General features: G+C 40.9%; 1 protein-coding gene across 5 annotated transcripts in view; it reads left to right on the plus strand.

Moving 5' to 3' along the window:
• Nucleotides 1-18,835, plus strand: part of LOC131046890 (protein OPAQUE1) — a 274,106-nt gene that overhangs the window by 47,879 nt on the left and 207,392 nt on the right. For all 5 annotated transcript variants that reach the window (XM_057980707.2, XM_059216792.1, XM_057980706.2 and 2 more), the window contains 3 exons: nt 2,548-2,704; nt 2,791-2,940; nt 3,044-3,180. In XM_057980707.2, the coding sequence (XP_057836690.1) occupies nt 2,548-2,704; nt 2,791-2,940; nt 3,044-3,180 (444 nt within the window). The remainder of the gene's footprint in view (nt 1-2,547; nt 2,705-2,790; nt 2,941-3,043; nt 3,181-18,835) is intronic.

Genomic DNA, 18,835 nt, shown 5'->3' on the forward strand with positions numbered 1-18,835 from the left:
GGGGCCTTTGCTCATGTACGTTGGTAATAATTACATGGCAAGGGGTCTGACAAAGTACACGAGCACTTTTAAACAATGCTAGTGTTGGAGAAGAATATGCTAATACATCAAGCCAAGGGCTTCCATTGGAAAGCCTTAATGACTGTAAAAACCCTTTGGGATGCATTGGAGCATTGAGCCTTGCCAGCCCAAAATCTAAAAAGTTGGCAAAGCTTTTGGTGCATACAAGGCCTTATAAATTTATCACATGGCACAATAGTTATCATTCCAGAATAATCCTCGTGGAATTTCTTTTAGCCTTGCCAGCCCAAAATCTAAAAAGCTGGCAAAGCTTTTGGTGCATACAAGGCCTTATAAATTTATCACATGGCACAATAATTATCATTGCAGAATAATCCTCATGGAATCTCTTTTGATTTGTATGTAACTAGAGTTTCCATTGTGTAAAGTTGATGAATTTTTTATCTTTATGACATTTTAAATGCATGTGATAATGATACGTGGAAGTTATTCTTGGATAACATATTTCCTAGGAGTAGTCATTTCTTCTTGTTGAAGATGTCGCTTCAGTCGGAATCCTAAATACTGACTCTGTAGATCAAATGTGTAAGTGGCCTATCGGCCTTACACATTTGACCAATCAATTAATCTATTAAACTATTCAGATTTCTTTTATAACTATACTTCATCGTATTTCATTCATATCGATTCATTTGTCAAGTAGTATGATCAGTTTGATTATCAATTTGTGTTACAAGATTGATTCTTGTTATTATTGATTTCACCTAAACTGATTCTTTCGATCATATCACTAAGTTAATATTAGTTAATATTACTGCTGTTAATTATACAGACCAAACTATTGTATATCGGGTCAGATAGATATTCTGATTACTATTGTATATCGGGTCAGATAGATATTCCGATTACCATTGTATATCAGCTTATTTATATATACCAATTAATATTGTCTATCGGTTTAGTTTTATATAACCCGATCACTGTTGTATCGGTTTAGTTATGGTTCCGTTTACTATAATGAATTTGTTTATAGTCATCAGGCTCTTGGTGAAGAGTCGTGTCTCCCTCGTGGCTCTTATACTTATATACTGAATAAATAAAAGGAAAAAGTTGATATAAAAAAAAAGTACAGACAAGAGTCGGCAAATATAACAGCAATATTATAATTGTATGCAGTCCGTAAGGTAGTCGACTAAGGAATAGTCGACACTGATTCCTACTGTCGGTGAGGGCATAGTTAGAGTTGATTGTCTATCTGTGCTATCGAACAAGAGATAGCAGTAAATAAAGGCAACTGAATATAGCAGTACATATATATATATATATATATATATATATATATATATATATAGTCCGTACATATCAGTATTGATATTAATCAATACATACAATATATAGCTGTCTTAAATACTGATATTAATCAGTACTTGAACATTGATCTTTTGGAAATCATTCTAAGTTAAATTAGACAAAAATTTAAATCTACACTTATCTACAAATCTGATCAAAATTAACACTTCTAACATGTTTTGCTTTTGTACATTGTTAATAATTACAAAGGACTCATTAAGTGTTCAAAATCCTTTTAAGATTTGTTTAGTTGGACAATGTTTTTGGTGTGATTTTTATTTGAAGTATTTAGCATCTGACTCATTTAAAAAATTAATTTGACAAAGGCAAATCTACAAGAATGAACATCCAATTATCCAAGTAATTTGCACATAAATGACATGACCAGAAGTTGCTCGAGTTGTATAAAAATGGAATTAGAAAAGATGCATACAAAAATAGGTGAAAAGTTAAGTATTAACTCTGTCCTCTCTAAAACATTAAGAATGCAAAAGGAGGTCCAAAATTCAGTCCATCCAAAATTATCAATAAATTGTGGTTTTATTGGTGGAATGGAGTTTTAAGCATGAAAATTCAAAAGTGAATTGGGATGATGCATATCCTTCCTGAATATTATTAATCATAATAATTTTCGTGGTGTAACAGACAATGACATTGCTTTTTTCCTTGAATTTATTTGCAGTTAGTGTTTGAGTTGCTCATTGAGAGGTATGTTCATCTCTAAATGTAAAAGTTAAAGGAGATTTTTATTGTTCTGTTGTAGCTAGAACACTTTCCTGCTAAATGGGATCCACTTAGCATTGGCAAAGTGACATTTCACAATAATTCTCCTAATAACATACCCTCTCAGGTTTTGAGCTTGTGAGAGAGCTCAGCAGCAAGCTAGTCGTTGCTGGTCTGTTTACTCAAGAGAACATTTTTTGTTGCTTAATTTAGTGACTAAAGCTAGTTGTTGTTGATCTATTTACTCAAGAGAGCATTTTTTGTTGCTTAATTTAATGTTTATTGTAGTAATATGTTAAAGATCTATGATTGTCTGGTGACACATTTTGATTACAGTTGGGTGTCTTGGGCGTTTTTTTTAATGCCATTATAGACAGTTTTTTTTTTCATTCAAATGTATAGACTTTGTATGTCCATGTTCTAGGGAATTACTGACCCTTTATGTTTTTTCAGTCGGTTTGGTAAATTTGTGGAAATCCAATTTGACAAAAATGGTAGAATATCTGGAGCTGCAATCAGGACTTATCTTCTAGAGAGGTCCCGTGTTGTGCAGATAACACACCCAGAGAGGAATTACCACTGTTTTTATCAATTATGTGCTTCTCCAGAGGTATAATAACATTTAGCCTCCTTTATATATAAAATTAGATTTATTTATTTTGAGCTTCTTGATGACCATTGCTTTTTGCAAATAAGGATGTAGCGAAGTACAAGTTAGGGGATCCTAGACTGCTGCACTATCTGAACCAGAGCAACACATATGACTTGGTTGGTGTTAGCAATGCCCAAGAATATAATAATACCAGAAGGGCCATGCATATAGTAGGCATAAATCTTGAAGAACAGGTATGCAATTTAATATGACATTTTTATACCAGGAAGCTAATTTACAAGCAAGTTAAACTCTTTCATTGTTTGAATTTTTTTGTTGTTTTTGATGTTGGAGCAGGAATCAATTTTTCGGGTTCTCGCAGGAATATTGCATTTAGGAAACATTGAGTTTGTTTCAGGGAAAGAACATGATTCATCAATTCTAAAGGACAAGAAATCTGCTTTTCACCTTCAAACTGCAGCAGAATTATTAATGTAAGCATTGCTTTTAATTAATATGAGAATAGTATTGTCGATTGTCCATAAAATGTTTTTGTGGCCCTTTTTCACTGTTCGTTTTGCTTGGAAAATAATTTCTTTTGGTATTTGTAAAAAGAAAGTTTATTCACTATAATATGTAGGCAATTTTTTTTCTAATGAGAGATAACTCATTGAACCCTGAAAGCTTCTGATTACAAAAAACATAAAGGTGAAAATTCAGATAGAAAATCTGCATTGCATTTCTTCCCAGAATCACCTTTCAAGACTGATAATACATGCTGCTGTTATTTTGATAAAAATAAAATTGAATAGTTAGTAAGTGTAAAAGACAAATTAGTATGTTTTCCTTAGCAATTGACAAATAACTATCCATTAAGGAATATGATTACTGTGAGAATTAGGTATAGCTTTTAATGTCACTAACTCTTCCAATCCACAAAATTCCATTGACTCCAGGGTGGTCAGAATGCATCTAGATGATGAAAAACTGGCAGTCATTGAATATTCTAACTCAACGGATTGTGGAATATTATCTTGGATCTCCCTTAGCAAAATGAATAAATCATTAATCATTCTCAAACCATCCTCATAAAGATTTCCAATCCACTGCTCAATTGTTATTCTATGTGATGCTCACGCGTCAAGTTGTTTTTGGGTTTCCTTATTAAACTTGGTGGTCAACTTGTTCTTGGCTGTGATTGTAGATTCACAAATGAGTAATATATGCTTTCAATTCCCTCTGTCCTACCTTCGAGTTTGCTTTCACTTCTAAATCCTTTTTCTAACAGTTCTTTGGTACTTTTTGTAGCAAAGTGTAACCAGTCAATATTTCCCCACTTACTGATCTTAGATTGATCTTTGAAAATTGAAAATCACCAACCTGTACATGTTTGACATTTTTATTTGAAGGACGAATGGTGGTTTCACCAATGATATCTCTTTGTTCTTTTTTAATCTTGTTTGTCTTTTGATCTTTTTTGCCTTTTCTTTTGTGATTAGGATGGAAATTGCATTCAAATTAAGCGGTGGTGGAACCACCTCTCTCCTTTTCTTGCTCAAGGTTTGTTCAATCCATTTTTATTACTTGTACTTGTCCATGGAACATGTACCTCCATGGCTTTAATTTTTTTGCTAGGTGAATAGGAGTAGGAGAGAGGATAGGAGATTTGGGAACTTCAGGAACTATGTCTTGTTGAATAGGAATTGAAGAACTGCTTATGTGAATAAATGAAGCAGACATCGGTTTGTTTATAGTAACTGGTTTCAACTAGTCATGTCTTGAACTTTGCTGAGCTTCACTTGAAGCTTTCATCTTGCTCTTCTGATCTTGAATAGTAACAACTGCATCTCTTTAACAAGGGCCACCACTTTCCTTCTATTTGTATGTCTTGACCTTTTTTTTGTGGCTTCATCTCAGCTAACCTCTTTTCTAGGAATTGTTTGCATCTTTCCTTCATTTCCTTATTCATCCAATCCTTGATTATGCTATTTTAGACTAACCAATCAATAGGTGCTAACGTTTGGATTTTTCCCTTGAGTGAACAAATTGGGGAGACAAGGGATCTTCACTTTGAATCAACCAACTCATTTGGCACTTGCTTGGATGTGAATCCCTAAGCTGATCTATGTTCATACAGCCATATTTTCTTTTGTAGGCTGCATACTCATCAAGGCAATTCGCCCAAAAGTTCTTAATTTCAGACATGTGCAAATTTGGTTCCAAGTCTTGTAACCAATATGTCTTTTGAGTCAAAGTGCCTACTCTTGTGATAAAATTTGAGGTCACAGTTATTAGACAATTCAATCTCAGTGGTCTGGGCATCTATGGTCTTTCTGCATTTGGTCCAATATGTATTGGAAAATTAGTGCCCAATTTGTGTTTCTTCCTACAATGTCCCTATGTAACTGCCAATTGCATGCAATATTCCATAAAGAGGATTTGATCACTTGGGTATTGTGGAAGTTTGTAAGGGTTTAAGTTGAGTATGCACACTCTAATGTAGGTGAAGGTAGGGAATTGAATGAACAAATTTGCCTACTCCATAATAATAATTGTTTCTTGATCTAAAATGCAAACATGGCTTTCATTTTCCTAATCCTTATTTGTAAGCATGGCAAAAACATCATTGAGTCTCTGGAAGCGCTTCATCCCTTCTGTGTGCTCTAGTTGTGGATACATTAAAGAAAAATGTTCTTTCTTTGTGTAGAAGTTGATGATCAACCACAGGAGCCAAGAATCATTTGCAAGAAAAACACCTATCACACAAAAGAGATCAATCAAAGATCACATGCTTTATAACAACCAGAGAATTTTGTATTATTGCACAAAATAATATTGGAGATACACTTACACTGAATGAATGAATCCTTATAAAGGTGTGATGAACGCTTGCTGGTTCTGACTTACAAAACACTGCCTTTGCTATGCATATTATTTATTTTCTCAATGTAAGTGTCAGGAAAGAAATGCATGGGCAACAAAGAATAATGCTGATTATTACAATTCAAGAGCAGCTTGAGCAAATCTTTATTCTTTCATTCTCAAATCAGTTTACCAAGTGTTGCAATTACAACTTATTCATTCCGATTCATAATTTTTTACTCAAAATACAATCAATATCATACCTGGTTTGCAAAATAGCAAGAAGATGGTCTGAAAGTGCATTAGCAGCTGGAAAGTTTGATATAACATTACAGCAGCACACCCTCATTGGATTAGAGGCCCAGCCATGTTGTGGAAGCAAGCCAAATGCCCTCGTTTTGCTGCAAGGAGAACACATCTAGCACTAAGGACATCAAACGGCCTTCCAAAAGCAATATATTCTGCCCAGAAATCACCAGTATAGCAGCAGCTATGGCTATCACTGAAAATCTTCAGGCCTGCTATAGGAGTCCTTTAAATTTGCTTGAAAGCCCTTCAATATACTTGCAATTTCTTCTCAAATAAGCCCAGATTCAATTAAGTAGTAGCAACATATGAGCTGGTAAAGTGCAGCAATAAACCCCTTGATTATCTGGTTGATTTTTTTGTAGCTGTGGTCGGAATCCACAAGCCAACATTGATATCACAAAGGTTGTGATTATATTTATATTATTGTTGTGAGATAATATAATTATATTATTATGTGATAATATAATTATAATGTATAATTATTATATTATATGATAATACAATAATTATTATATTATATTAATAATATAATAATATAATATTATATTAATAATATAATAATTGGTGCCACTTGGAAGTGTGGCGACCCTTAGTGTAAAGACACCTCTCACATATACATAATGAGATATGTGATCTCATTCATAGGATAGAATAATATAACAAAAATATGCAGATTAATATAAATACTAAGTGCTCGGGGAGACAATTGTGAATTGTCTATGGCTGGGAGGGCAAATCAGTGCCTGTGGTTAAACGAGCACAAAGAAAACAACACATCTTTCACAAATCCGCTCAAACACTGTAGCGTTTACTGTAGCAGCAGTTAAAGCTTGAAATCTGATTGATAATGGTTGCCAACGATGAGCTACAGGTCTGCAACTAATTATTCTTTTAAATATACTAATCCCCTGTTAATATCTTTCACCTTTAAGCACAAATAGAACTCTAGAATGAAGCTCTCCTCAAGCAATAATATCAGCTGGTATTGCACAGCCTCAGAATTGCATAAACATCGAAGGGTTTCGTCCTCCAATGCTAGAAATGACTGAAACCTTTGTGTATTTTTACACACAACTTTCATATCCAAGCACAAGTTAAAAATGTCTTCAAGAATGAATCTCTTTTTTTTTGTTTTTAGAACCTTTAAATAGCCTTACAAAGGAAGTCGACCTTGTAGTTGCATTTAATATTCATTTGAATTCCACTTTTAGGTTTTTAATAAAAAACTTTATATTATCTCCTTATACTTGGGCGCTCAACTCAATAAATATAAATGCACTTTAAGTTTTTAGTTTAGGTTCATGGCCCCATTGATTATAAAGTACACTTTACTTTATAATTTAACTTTATAATATTAAATTATCATTAAAGTGCTTTTTTAGTGATAGTTAATCATTAATCCTTTAATATTTCGCCCATCTATCTGCATATGAGATCAACACTGCAATTGAGGCCTGTCTAAGTGCCCTGCTATAAACAAAAATCCTGATTTCCTGAAATAGTAACTTACTATAAATTGTAAGTATGTAGAATTGAGTCCAGTGAGGGTCAAACTTGAACTCTGGATGGGAATAAGCCTCCTGCTCTGATAACTGAGACCCTCTAATCAACTGCCTTAGCCTACGAGGGCCAATGATAGACTAACCAATCATAAAACTAGAGCAGCTAAAAAAAGGGAACTTTACAGTTTGCCCTCCTTGAAATTGCTTGTCCCCAAGCAATCTCTATTGCTCAAAGAAAAACCTCTGAAGGATCACTGCATGTGGATCCCAAGGGAAGAACTTTGTAATGTCTCCCTGATATCACCAACCAACTCCTGTAACACCAACACCAATGGTGCTGATAATACTTGCCGAACCAAATCAACCCCAACTGTAGGTGTTGCCAAGCAACTTGGAGTGTTGACAAGGTTTGCTTCTCAACTTTGCGCCAAGCAAGCCGTCATACACACTGTCTAGCACATGCACCACTGAACTGTGCATCTGAAATAGATCATGTACATGAGGATCAAATGTAAAACTATATGCACTCCTCACTATGTACACCTCAGAAAACTCCTCTGCGAGCCTTGTTTGAAGACCCGATGCACTGGAAGGGTCCCAAACGCTACGATCAATGCTCATCTCAGGTTTGGGGTCAAGAGAGTGATGAATATCTAACTCGAAAAGGGGATTATCATAAGACAATGTAGCATCTGCCTCAAACAAGGGATTGTTCACAAACTGAACAATACCTCCATGCTGATCTAAATCATACAGCTTTGAACCTTTGGAGTCGTGAGCGAATGTGAACTCCTTGTGGATCATCTCGCGCTCCTCCTGAATAATCTCATGCTCTATCTTCTTGCTCCCTTTACTAATTATAGAGATAGTACACAAGCTTCCATCTGCAATTCCCCTCAACAAATATTTCCTATTATTCAACTTAAATCTCATTTCCAATCTAGGTACGTTGAGGGTAAATTCTCCAATGGCTTGGAGCCATTTCATACCCAATACTATGTCCACCACACCCATGTTGACCACATAGAAGTCAGCTTGTAACTCATAATCATTCAGCTATAAGGTGAGATTACCTATCCGCCTGGTACATGTGAGGGTATATGTTGGAATCAATGAACACTAAGAGGAGGTGGGGGGGTGAATCAGTGTTCTGCAATTAACAACTTTCTTAGTTTGATTCTTAAACCACCAGATGCAAATGAATAAAAGCAATGTGCAGAAACTAAACGCAAACAAGCAGAAAACCATAACATTGGAATTTTTACGGTGAAACCCGGAAAGGGAAAAACCACGGTGGATTGAGATCCACAATATTATAATACTGTGATCAAGAGTATAATAATATTACAATAGGGGAATGCACATGCATTCGAGCACATTGCCTAGAGCTCACTGCTTAATCACTGTCCTACAAATGATTTACAATGACAACAATAATGTCTGAATTGATGAGTAGCATCTACAAATGCCAAAATGCACTTCCGGTTAAGCGCAAAGTGACTGTCTTCCACTGTTTTGTCTTACTGCTCTGTCAAATATCGGAGCACCTATCCAAAGACGGCGCACATGAAACTGCGCACCAACGCTCATACAATTTTCACACACTCGCATCTATCTCCAAAATGCTCAAATAAGTCGGTCTTATATATCCGCACCATCGGATTAAATATTCCATGTCGGCTTGAAAACCACATAACACGCAACATGAAACGTGTAACAATAAGTCGGCTCAATCGGATTACAAATCCATGTGCGGACCTAAACAAATTGATAGTATGCTTCACACATGTCGGTTCGACCACCTCGAACTCAAAACCAATCACCAAAATCATCCCAAAGATTTTGCATAACACGCTACACCAAAATAACCTTGTTCTTCTAGAAATACCGGATATCGGATCTTCTATCTTGCATGAGAATCAATACCGGAGGATAGGATTGCGAATTAAGCTATCTCGAACATCCAATCAAATACCTTTTCCACCGCAACCAAAACTATACAACGAAAATTGATTTTTGCTCAATGTACTCATACTCTAGTGCATACTGAATTCCATCTTCCCGACTTAAGCAAAATGGATATCAAACTTTCGGTAGACTAATTCAGCATATATCGGATATGATTTTTGATACGAGTTGCCATCAATGACAACCCCAAAACATTCCTCATGCATTAATCTCAACCAGTACAGTGTCTCTTGCCAATAGTATATCCATCTGCAACTCAGATTCTAAACCCATTGAAGTCCTTTGACTGAAGTCTACATCTGGTCACAAATCCCTCATCAATAAAATTATGCATTGCTCCATTGTCAAGCATAGCAATGCAACGCTGTCCATTGACTGTTCCCCTGAATCGGAATGAAATCTCATCCTGAGCATTAGCAAATAATGCCATAGGAGATAGATTCCCATCAGGCCCAAACTCCGCAGAGGCTTTTCCACCTTGATCATCCCCTGAAGCAGCTTGTTGATCTGAAATTTCAGAATCGGAATCCTCATAGTACACCCACATTACACGATTGACTTTGCCCTTAGGCCTCAGAGGATAGTCGTGCTCTCTGCTGTAAGGCTCCTTGCACCAGAAACATAGTTTCTCTTTCCTTAACTCCTCTCGTGACTCCTCATCCACCATGGTTGTTGATTTCTTTTTCTTATCAACAAATTGGTGAGGACTCTCATTGTTGGAAGAAGTAGTATCCTTATGAGTAGGCTTGCTTTTTGGAGCTGCAGACTCCATGCTTCTGGCCTTCCTCATAGCTTCCTGAAGTGAAGGGGGATCAAAAGATTTGATCCATCCTCTCAATGGTTCAGATAAGCCCTCTGTAAACAACATAACCAACCTTCTTTCAGATATGTTGGGAACCATAACTGATAGCTTTCGAAACTCACCAATTTAACTCTCCAGACTCCCAACCTGCTTGAACTATGCCAAGTTCCTGAAATATGTTTTAGAATCCTTCTTATCAAAGCATTCAATCAACCTATCAGCGAATTCTTAATATGAGGTAATGAAGTTATGCTTCAAGGTGACCATCCCATTATGCCACTAGTCATGAGCCACCCCATCCAAGTGCAATGTTGCATACCTGATTGCATTCCCCTCTGTCATAGGCCGAAGAGTTAAGAAAGTATACAACTTATGGATCCACGACCATGCAGTGACCTTTTCGCCGCCATCAAACATTGGTAAGGTGAGCTTACTGGTAGCATATTCAAGGTCCTTGTTTTGACTCTGTAATCTTCTATCTTGCCTTGACCTGTTGTGCAACCTCCTTTGACTCATAAATCGGTCAAAGTTTAAATGTTCCTTTACTTCTGGGGTAAGTAAATTTCACTCATCTTGTAAAGTCATAACATTATTGTTGTCGGTTAATTAAGCATTAAGGTAAACTGTGTTAGCATCGGCAGTTAACCCGTAGGTTGTCGACAGTTGGCACCGGGTAACTGACCAACTCCTTTATATTGTATCTGTTTCCAGTCTTTGGACATGCTATTGTAGTCGAACATATTGCTATCATTGTATGTACTGGCTTGTTATGAATCAATAGAACACTTGTGAGTTCCATATATTCTGTGTACTTCTGTCATTTATGCAATGTCTTAACCTGACACCCTACGGGGAAAACATTTGGTGCCGTTGCTTAAGTAAAAACCTGGGAGCAACGGGAAAAGGACGTACTACATGGCACACGGATAATGGGACAACCATTACCAGAAGGAATGAGTGACCCTGACAGAGAACCCGAAGAATTGTTCGAGGGGGAAAAGACACTCACGAAGGATTTATCCTGCATCCTACAGGCGGCAATTGAAACACACGTACGAAGGGAAGCCACTGCTGAATATGTCCCAGAAGATGCTGTGTCAAGTTCGCTCGGTGTAAGCTGCAAATCGGTTGATGAGCGAACTGCCTAACCTTTTGGCACAAGGATTTTTGGCTCTCCAGAACCGAAGGGAAGACATCTACTGAGAGAACCGATGACAACAAATTCTATGGGAATTTAGGGAGAGCCAAGAAGATGAGCGCAATACATGAACTCTGACGGCCAAAGAGAATAAATAAGAACACCCCCATTGTAATGAGTATGTGAGTGACATACATTATGTACGAGGGATGAAGTAATACAAGTTTTTTTGTTTGTGTACATGGTGTGTGCTTGCTGTGTACGGAAGTGATTTATGCCCAATATACTAAATAAAGACAAAAATAAAAAGATACAAAGTGACGAATAGGAAGTGGCACAAAGAGCGTTGAATCTCAGACAACAGATAGAACAAAGGCATAGGCTAAGGCAGCTTGCCGAAGGACGACCGACCGAGGGGTTGCTTGAAGGGAACCCAGGAGGTGTCACGGAGGTTGCGGAGGCAGAGATAGACGGAGAGAATTACACTCTCTACACTGTTGTAGGGTTGCCCGAAGGGAACCTAGAAGAAGTCACAGAGGGTGCCGAAAGAGAACTCTACAGTTCGCCAGAATACCACCATAGGATAAGAAGTCGCGAAGAGTTGGTGGAACAAACAAGGCGAAATCTAAACCTGATCGACGCTACCAGTTACCTACTAAAGAACTTGTCCATTTCAGAGGGCAACCAGAGGGAGACAACCAACCGGAGGGAGACGACCGAAGGTGATGGTACGGTCGAAGGTGCCGAGGGAACACAAGGGTACCGTGCGAGAGGCAATTTGTTCGGTTCGGGGTTAGCAACCTTCTCCGGAGGACCCACGAGTGGAGGGTCAAGTGCAGGAGGCGGAGGTGGCGAATCACCAGGTACAAGCACACAAGGCATCAGAGGAGCGAGACGCAGCGGTGGGATGGCAAGTAAACAAAAATTGCCAAAGTTCATAGGGGACGGCAAGGAAGACCCCGTATGGCATTGCTGTACATGTGAAGCTATTTGGTCTGCCAACGGAGTGACGGACCAGGATGAGTGGGTACAGCAGTTCCCAGCCACGTTACGTGAAGTTGCCATAGATTGGTACTCTGATGTTGACAAGCAAAAAGTGGCCACATGGGCCAATCTACAGAAGGAATTCAAGGAGGAGTTTCTGTTGCTCCGTGATGACAATGAAATCGTAGCCTAGATATATAATACCAAACAAGGTCCCAAAGAGATAGTATGGGTATATAGCCGGAGGCTGAAAGAATTGTTGGGTAAAATGGAAAGCCAACTCGCAGATGGGTTGAAGAAACGATGGTTCATTGAAGGGTTGAAATCCTCCCTACGGAAGAACATGAAAATTGTACCCCCGACGTCATATTACGATGCCTATAATAGAGCGATGGACCTCGAGAGCGAACACAAAATGTCAAAGAAGAAAAGTAAAAAATACTCATCCGACGATGATGAAGACTTTGACGGGGAAAGCAGCAACGCTGGCGAATCGAGTAAAAGGTGCACACACTCCAAAAGGATATAGAACGAATGCTGAAAGAATTCAAAGCCATGAAGGGGAGTACAAGTAAGATTGAAGAAAATGACGTGTGGTGTACGGATTGTAGGAGTGACAAACACACCAAGGGGTCCTGCCCCAAGAAGGCTTTCTACGACATTTGTCAGATTGCCGGACATTTGACAAAGGAATGTCCCTACAATATGAAAACTAGGAGCCAACAAGTTCTCTTCACGCAAGAGCAGCCGGCCGCCGGAACTTCGCAAACCGCCAACAATAATGCATCATCCGGCAGATACCGGAACAATCGGCGAGGGGGGAAGACCAATAATAACAATAATAATAAGGGCGGGATCCAATATGATGCGAAGGGACGGCCAATGATCTAGTGCCGAGCCTGCAATCAATGGGGCCACTTTGCCAGGGAATGCACCTCACAAGAAACTCCACAAAACTATGCAAATGGTGTGGGCCTGGAGACCACGATGATGGAAATTGCCCAAAGTTTGGAGTGAACCTGCTCAACATTGACAGGATGGAGGAATGGGTATTGGCACTCACACGGTCACAGGCAAAGAAGGCCACATACTCGGACCCTTGCACGGAGAAGCAGCGCGCTGGAGGCGAAGGAAATGTTGGCACAAGAGAACACTCAGGAAGCGACAAGTACTTCTCTCTCTGAGGCTGACGAAGATATCCTGAATCAAATGCTGCAGATTGAAGTACCTGTGAAGATGAAGGACCTCCTAGAAACGATGCCGCAATTACGTACGACACTCCTACGTACGGTGCAAGTAACTCCACAAAGTCGGGTAACCCGGAATAAGAATCCAGTCCTGAAAGCCGCCGTGTTTAAAATAGTCCTGAAAGCCGCTGTGTTTAAAATAGTCATGGAATACAAGGATGTATTCGCCTGGACGTACAAGGACCTCAAAGAGGTGCTGCCAGAACTGTGCGTACACCAAATTCCACTCGTACCTGGGGCCGTACTTGTGCTGATGTGGCCGTACAGAATGAATAAAAACTATGCTGCGAGAGTGAATGATGAAATTGAACGTATGCTCGAAGTCGGGATTATTTTTAAAGTGCAGACCAGCGAGTGGGTGTCGCCCATAGTGATATCCCTTAAAAAGGAGTCAAACCATATCCGAATCTGCGTGGATTTCAGATGCCTTAACGCGGTCACCATAAAGGACCCGATTCCAACACCATTTACGGATAGCATCTTGGGGGAAGTGGCCGGTCATGAAATTTATTCATTTATTGATGGATTTTTTGGGTATAACCAGATATCCATTGCCGAAGAGGACAAATTAAAAACGACCTTCATAGTGGAAGATGGCGTGTACGCGTACAACCGAATGCCGTTCGAGTTATGCAACGTGCCAGCGACATTCCAGTGGATAATCCTTCACATATTTGACAAGATGTCAGTAGGGAACTTCAAGGCGTTTGTTGACGATTGGTCCATCTACAGTAACCAGGATGCACATCTGGCCGCACTTGGCGAATGCATGGAGAGATGTAGGCGAGCCCGCCTAGCACTCAATCCCCAAAAATGCAGATTCATGGTGCCTCAAGGGAAGCTGTTAGGACACATAGTGTGTAAGGCTGGACTCAAGACTAACTCGGAGAAGGTTCGGGTGATAGTGGAAATGGAGGCACCGACAGATGTGACGGGAGTCAAATCCTTCCTAGGAAACAGGGTATTACAGGCGGTTTATCAAAATTTTTTCTCAAGTATCCTGCCCTCTGGACAAGTTGACGAGGAGAGGTGAACGGTACGCATGGGGGACGGCTCAGGAAGAAGCCTTCCAAGATCTGAAGTCACGGTTGGTAGGTGCGCCAATCCTGACATATCCGAATTGGGACAAAGAGTTCCATGTACACGTCGACGCATCAAATTTTGCCATAGGGGCCACGCTGGCGCAGGTTGGCGATCACGGGCTAGATCACCTGGTATACTTCGCGAGCAGACTCCTGTCAAAGGCGAAAAAAACTATAGTACGACAGAGAGGGAAGCCTTGGGGATGGTGTACTCCATCCAGAAGTTTAGACATTACTTACTGGCCACGCTGTTCACATTCTATGTGGACCACCAGGCGTTAATGTACCTGGTGAATAAGCCAATCATTCAGGGGCGAATTAGCTGATGGCTGTTGCTGCTGCAGGAGTTTACATTCAACATTATTGTACGACTTGGGAAAAGCCATGTGATAGCCGACCAACTATCTAGAATCAAGTCAGGGGAACCGACGGAAGGAGTAAATGAAGACTTCCCGGATGCCCACTTATTCCGCATTGCCGTTCTTCTTGCCTGGTACACAAGCATCGGGGAATATCTGGCAACATCACAATTCTCTAGAGAGATGCCACCAGGGGAGCGAAGGAAGCTCGTACTAAGGAGTAAGACATTTCAACTCATTAATGGCCTTTTGTATAAAATGGGACTTGACCAGGTCCTACGATGATATGTCATTGAGGAAGAAATTCAAGGCGTTTTACGGGAAGCACATGAAGGCCCAACAGGAGGGCACATGGGGCTCGACACCATGGCCATATAAGTTCTGTTGGTAGGGCTATGGTGGCCGACTTTGCACAATGATGCCTGGGAGTGGGTGACGAGTTGTGACATGTGCCAACGGGCGAGGAGGCCGCTGAAGAGGGATTTTATGCCCCTCAACTCGTCCAATGCCCAGGAACTGTTTGAACGATGGGGGCTGGATTTCATCGGACCTTTGAAGGCAAGTCGAGCCCGATGGTGCAAATACATCGTGGTGGCCACAAAATATTTGACCAAGTGGGTTGAGGCACGGGCTCTGCCAGACAATTCGGCCATTAGTATGACAAGGTTTATCTACGAGCAAATCATTACACGTTACGGGATTCCAATCCAATTGACGAGTGATCGGGGAGGACATTTTGTCAATCATATAATCCGGTTGCTCACAACGGAGTTCAAGATATTCCACTCCTTATCAAGCCCCTACTATCCTCGGGCGAATGTGCAAGCCGAGGCGACAAACAAAATAATTGTCTCTATTATTTACAAGTCTTGCGGAGTGGAGAAGGAAGATTGGGAAGAACGCTTACCGTCAGTACTGTGGGCGTACTGGACGACGTATAAGTTCACCACAGGACAGAACCCCTTCTAGTTAATGTTCGGGTAGGAAGCGGTGGTGCCAGTGGAATTCATGGTGCTGAGTCTTCGGATCACCATTGACAACAGACTAGGCGACATGGAGAGTCTGTGAGAGCGGTTGTACGCCTTGAACAAATTGGATGAGCGACGAATGATGGCTCAGTGGGTGACAGAGATGGCACAGCAGAGATGGAAAACGTGGCACGACAAACACCTGCAAAGAATGCAGTTTACTCTCGGACAACTTGTGCTGAAGTTTAACGGATGCAATGAAATAAAGCCTGGCAAGTTCAAGGAAAAGTGGCTGGGTCCATTTAAGGTTCGCGAAGTCGGCGCGAACGAAGCCATTAAACTGTGGACGCTTGACGACAAGGAAATACCCGAGGCAGTCAACCACTCGAAATTAAAGGTGTACCGGGAACGACGGGAACGCCCAGATCGTGAAAATTGAAAAATTTTTGGAAATTTTTTTGATAAAAATTATAAGTTGAAAAAAAAAACAAACAAACACCATTTTTGATATTTCTTTTACAAGCAATGTTTCTAATTTTGGCGAATATGAAAATGGGACCTAGTCAGTAGAGACATAAAGGAAAATAAAGTGCGGCACACATTGGAAAGGGTGAAATAACAGTCTTAATTCCCGTACGGAAATCATTGCTAGATCGACGGAAATCATTGCCAGATTGACGGAAAGCATTGCCAGGTACGAAATTTTACTTGTTAGTACGGGAGGACATATTAGTACGGACAAAGACATTTTAGTATGTAACAATTCTGTACAGTTCCATACGGAATTTTACTTGCTAGTACGGGGAAGACATATTAGTACGACATTTTACTACGTAGCAATTCCGTACAATCCAGTACGGACAAAAGTGCCAACAAGCTGCACAATTCCGTATGGTCACGAACTCAGGCATTTTTAGTACGAAACAATTCCATATAGTTTCCTATGGATGCAAACTCCAGGAAAGCGGCAAAGCCGTGCAATTCCGTACAGTCATTGGTGTAGGCAAAACGATCGTACGAGGGCAAATTGGTCCATCTGCAGGGAAAGAGAAAGGTCCGTACGGTTTTGAATTGTAGATGTTTTGATTACAGGTGCATATTCCGTACACCATCTCATCAAGGAAAGAATTCAAAATTTGCCACGCCGTACACACTAAGGCAGCCGTACAACCATACTGGAATTGGCGAAAAAGACAGTTAGGACACTGGGAACGGTTCGCATTTGAACCCAAGGCAAGAAACAAAATTCAGGCGATGGAGCAGGCAACTAGCAGGTTGAAGAAATTAGATTGGCGAAGGAGGCTACAGGGATCCTAGAGAGAACAACACGGAAAGGATTCAATGGCTGATCAGCAGGATGTGAGCCGGGGGAAGGTCGAGGTGCAGGTTGCACGCACGCACAAAGTCACGCCAGACACTGCGATGTTTGAGGGACTAATTGGCAGTACGTGCAGACAATGATGGGAAACGACCCTAACACCAGCCGAAATTGAGGTCAAAGTAGCCCTTGCCAAAGCACGCGTCCATGACGCAGTACAAATGCCCATCTTTTCTATTAAGGAATTTGAACCATGCTTGTGCACTATGATCAAAACCTATGATCCAGAGTTGCGTACGTCGTCATTTAAGTTTCAACATACTGATATCATAGTTTCTTTCAATCCAGATGATTTCGAGAGGGTTTTTGGCATCTCGGATAAAGGGAGAAAGATTGACAAAAATACAACAAAGATGTCCCAAGAACGGAAAACGCAACTGTTAAAAGAAATGTGTCGGGATGACTTGATGACAGCCGACTGAGCAAGGATTCTCACACCACAGGGCAGAGGGTTAAAGAAAACATTTTTGAAACCTGACATCTGACAGTGCTTGCTTGATTTGATGCAGAGTCGATTAACTGGCGCAAGTAGGGCGTCGGATGTAGAAATACCTATGATTGCACTGATGCAGGGCCTGAAGAAAGGTACGGTATATGATTGGGCAAGTTTGTTATCAAATAGATCCCACAATTTCTTGATGCTGAAGAACAAAGTTTTTTACATGCTGTACCATGCCATTGGGTTGTTTTTGGACTCCGTACGAGTACAGGTACCGACCATTCTGAGAGGGTGGCGACCACAAGATTGCATTGATTCCCTACAACCAGTTATTTTCTATTGGACAGAGTTGGAGGCACTCACGGCTGGTGGAGAGGGTCAGACCAGCAGGAAGACAAGAAGGCAGGTCCCGGTGGTGGTGTCGGCCAGTGACACCGATTCAGGACAGGCAGAGAGTAGTGCAGACGAGAGTGTGGAGTCTGAGGAGACATCGAGGTGTTCCGGAGGGGACACTACTTTCTGACTCTCGGAGTTGGCTGAAGTAGAGGTGGCGACAGGGACCCCTGGTACGGAAGAGGGTGGCTGTGCAGTGTCTTTTGGCCAGGTACCACGTGGAACCTGTGGGCTACCAGCAGGGGGTGTGGAACGACCTCCAGGAGAGGGGGTTCGGGCAGGGCAGTTGTTATTCACACTAGCATTCCTGCACGTGGACGGGAAATTGACACCACTTTCCTTGTCTGGGGTGACGACGGGAGTCCTTCCTGGGGTGGCCATTCCAGCATTCAGGTAGATGCATCCTTGTCCTATAATGCAGACACCTGCAATGACCACCACTCCTTGTATTCCAGTGCGCTCACCTGTCACGGAACAGGAAATAGGGACGTAAGGCATGGGGCAGGCAAAGGACAGTGGGGAAGCAGTGGAGGACATAGACACATGGTTGGACCGGTATGCCGCCCCACCCATAGTTCCGGTAGGGCCACCACTTGCTACACCTCGCCATCCGACACAGGCTGAGGTAGTTGATCTGGGGGAGCATCCTACGCAGGTAGAGGTAGTTGAGTTGGTGGAGCAACCTGCAGAGCTGGTTTCGCCCACTAGAGGCATGGAG

The sequence above is a fragment of the Cryptomeria japonica genome, chromosome 2, assembly GCF_030272615.1.
Source record: "Cryptomeria japonica chromosome 2, Sugi_1.0, whole genome shotgun sequence".
NCBI classification, from domain to species: domain Eukaryota; kingdom Viridiplantae; phylum Streptophyta; class Pinopsida; order Cupressales; family Cupressaceae; genus Cryptomeria; species Cryptomeria japonica.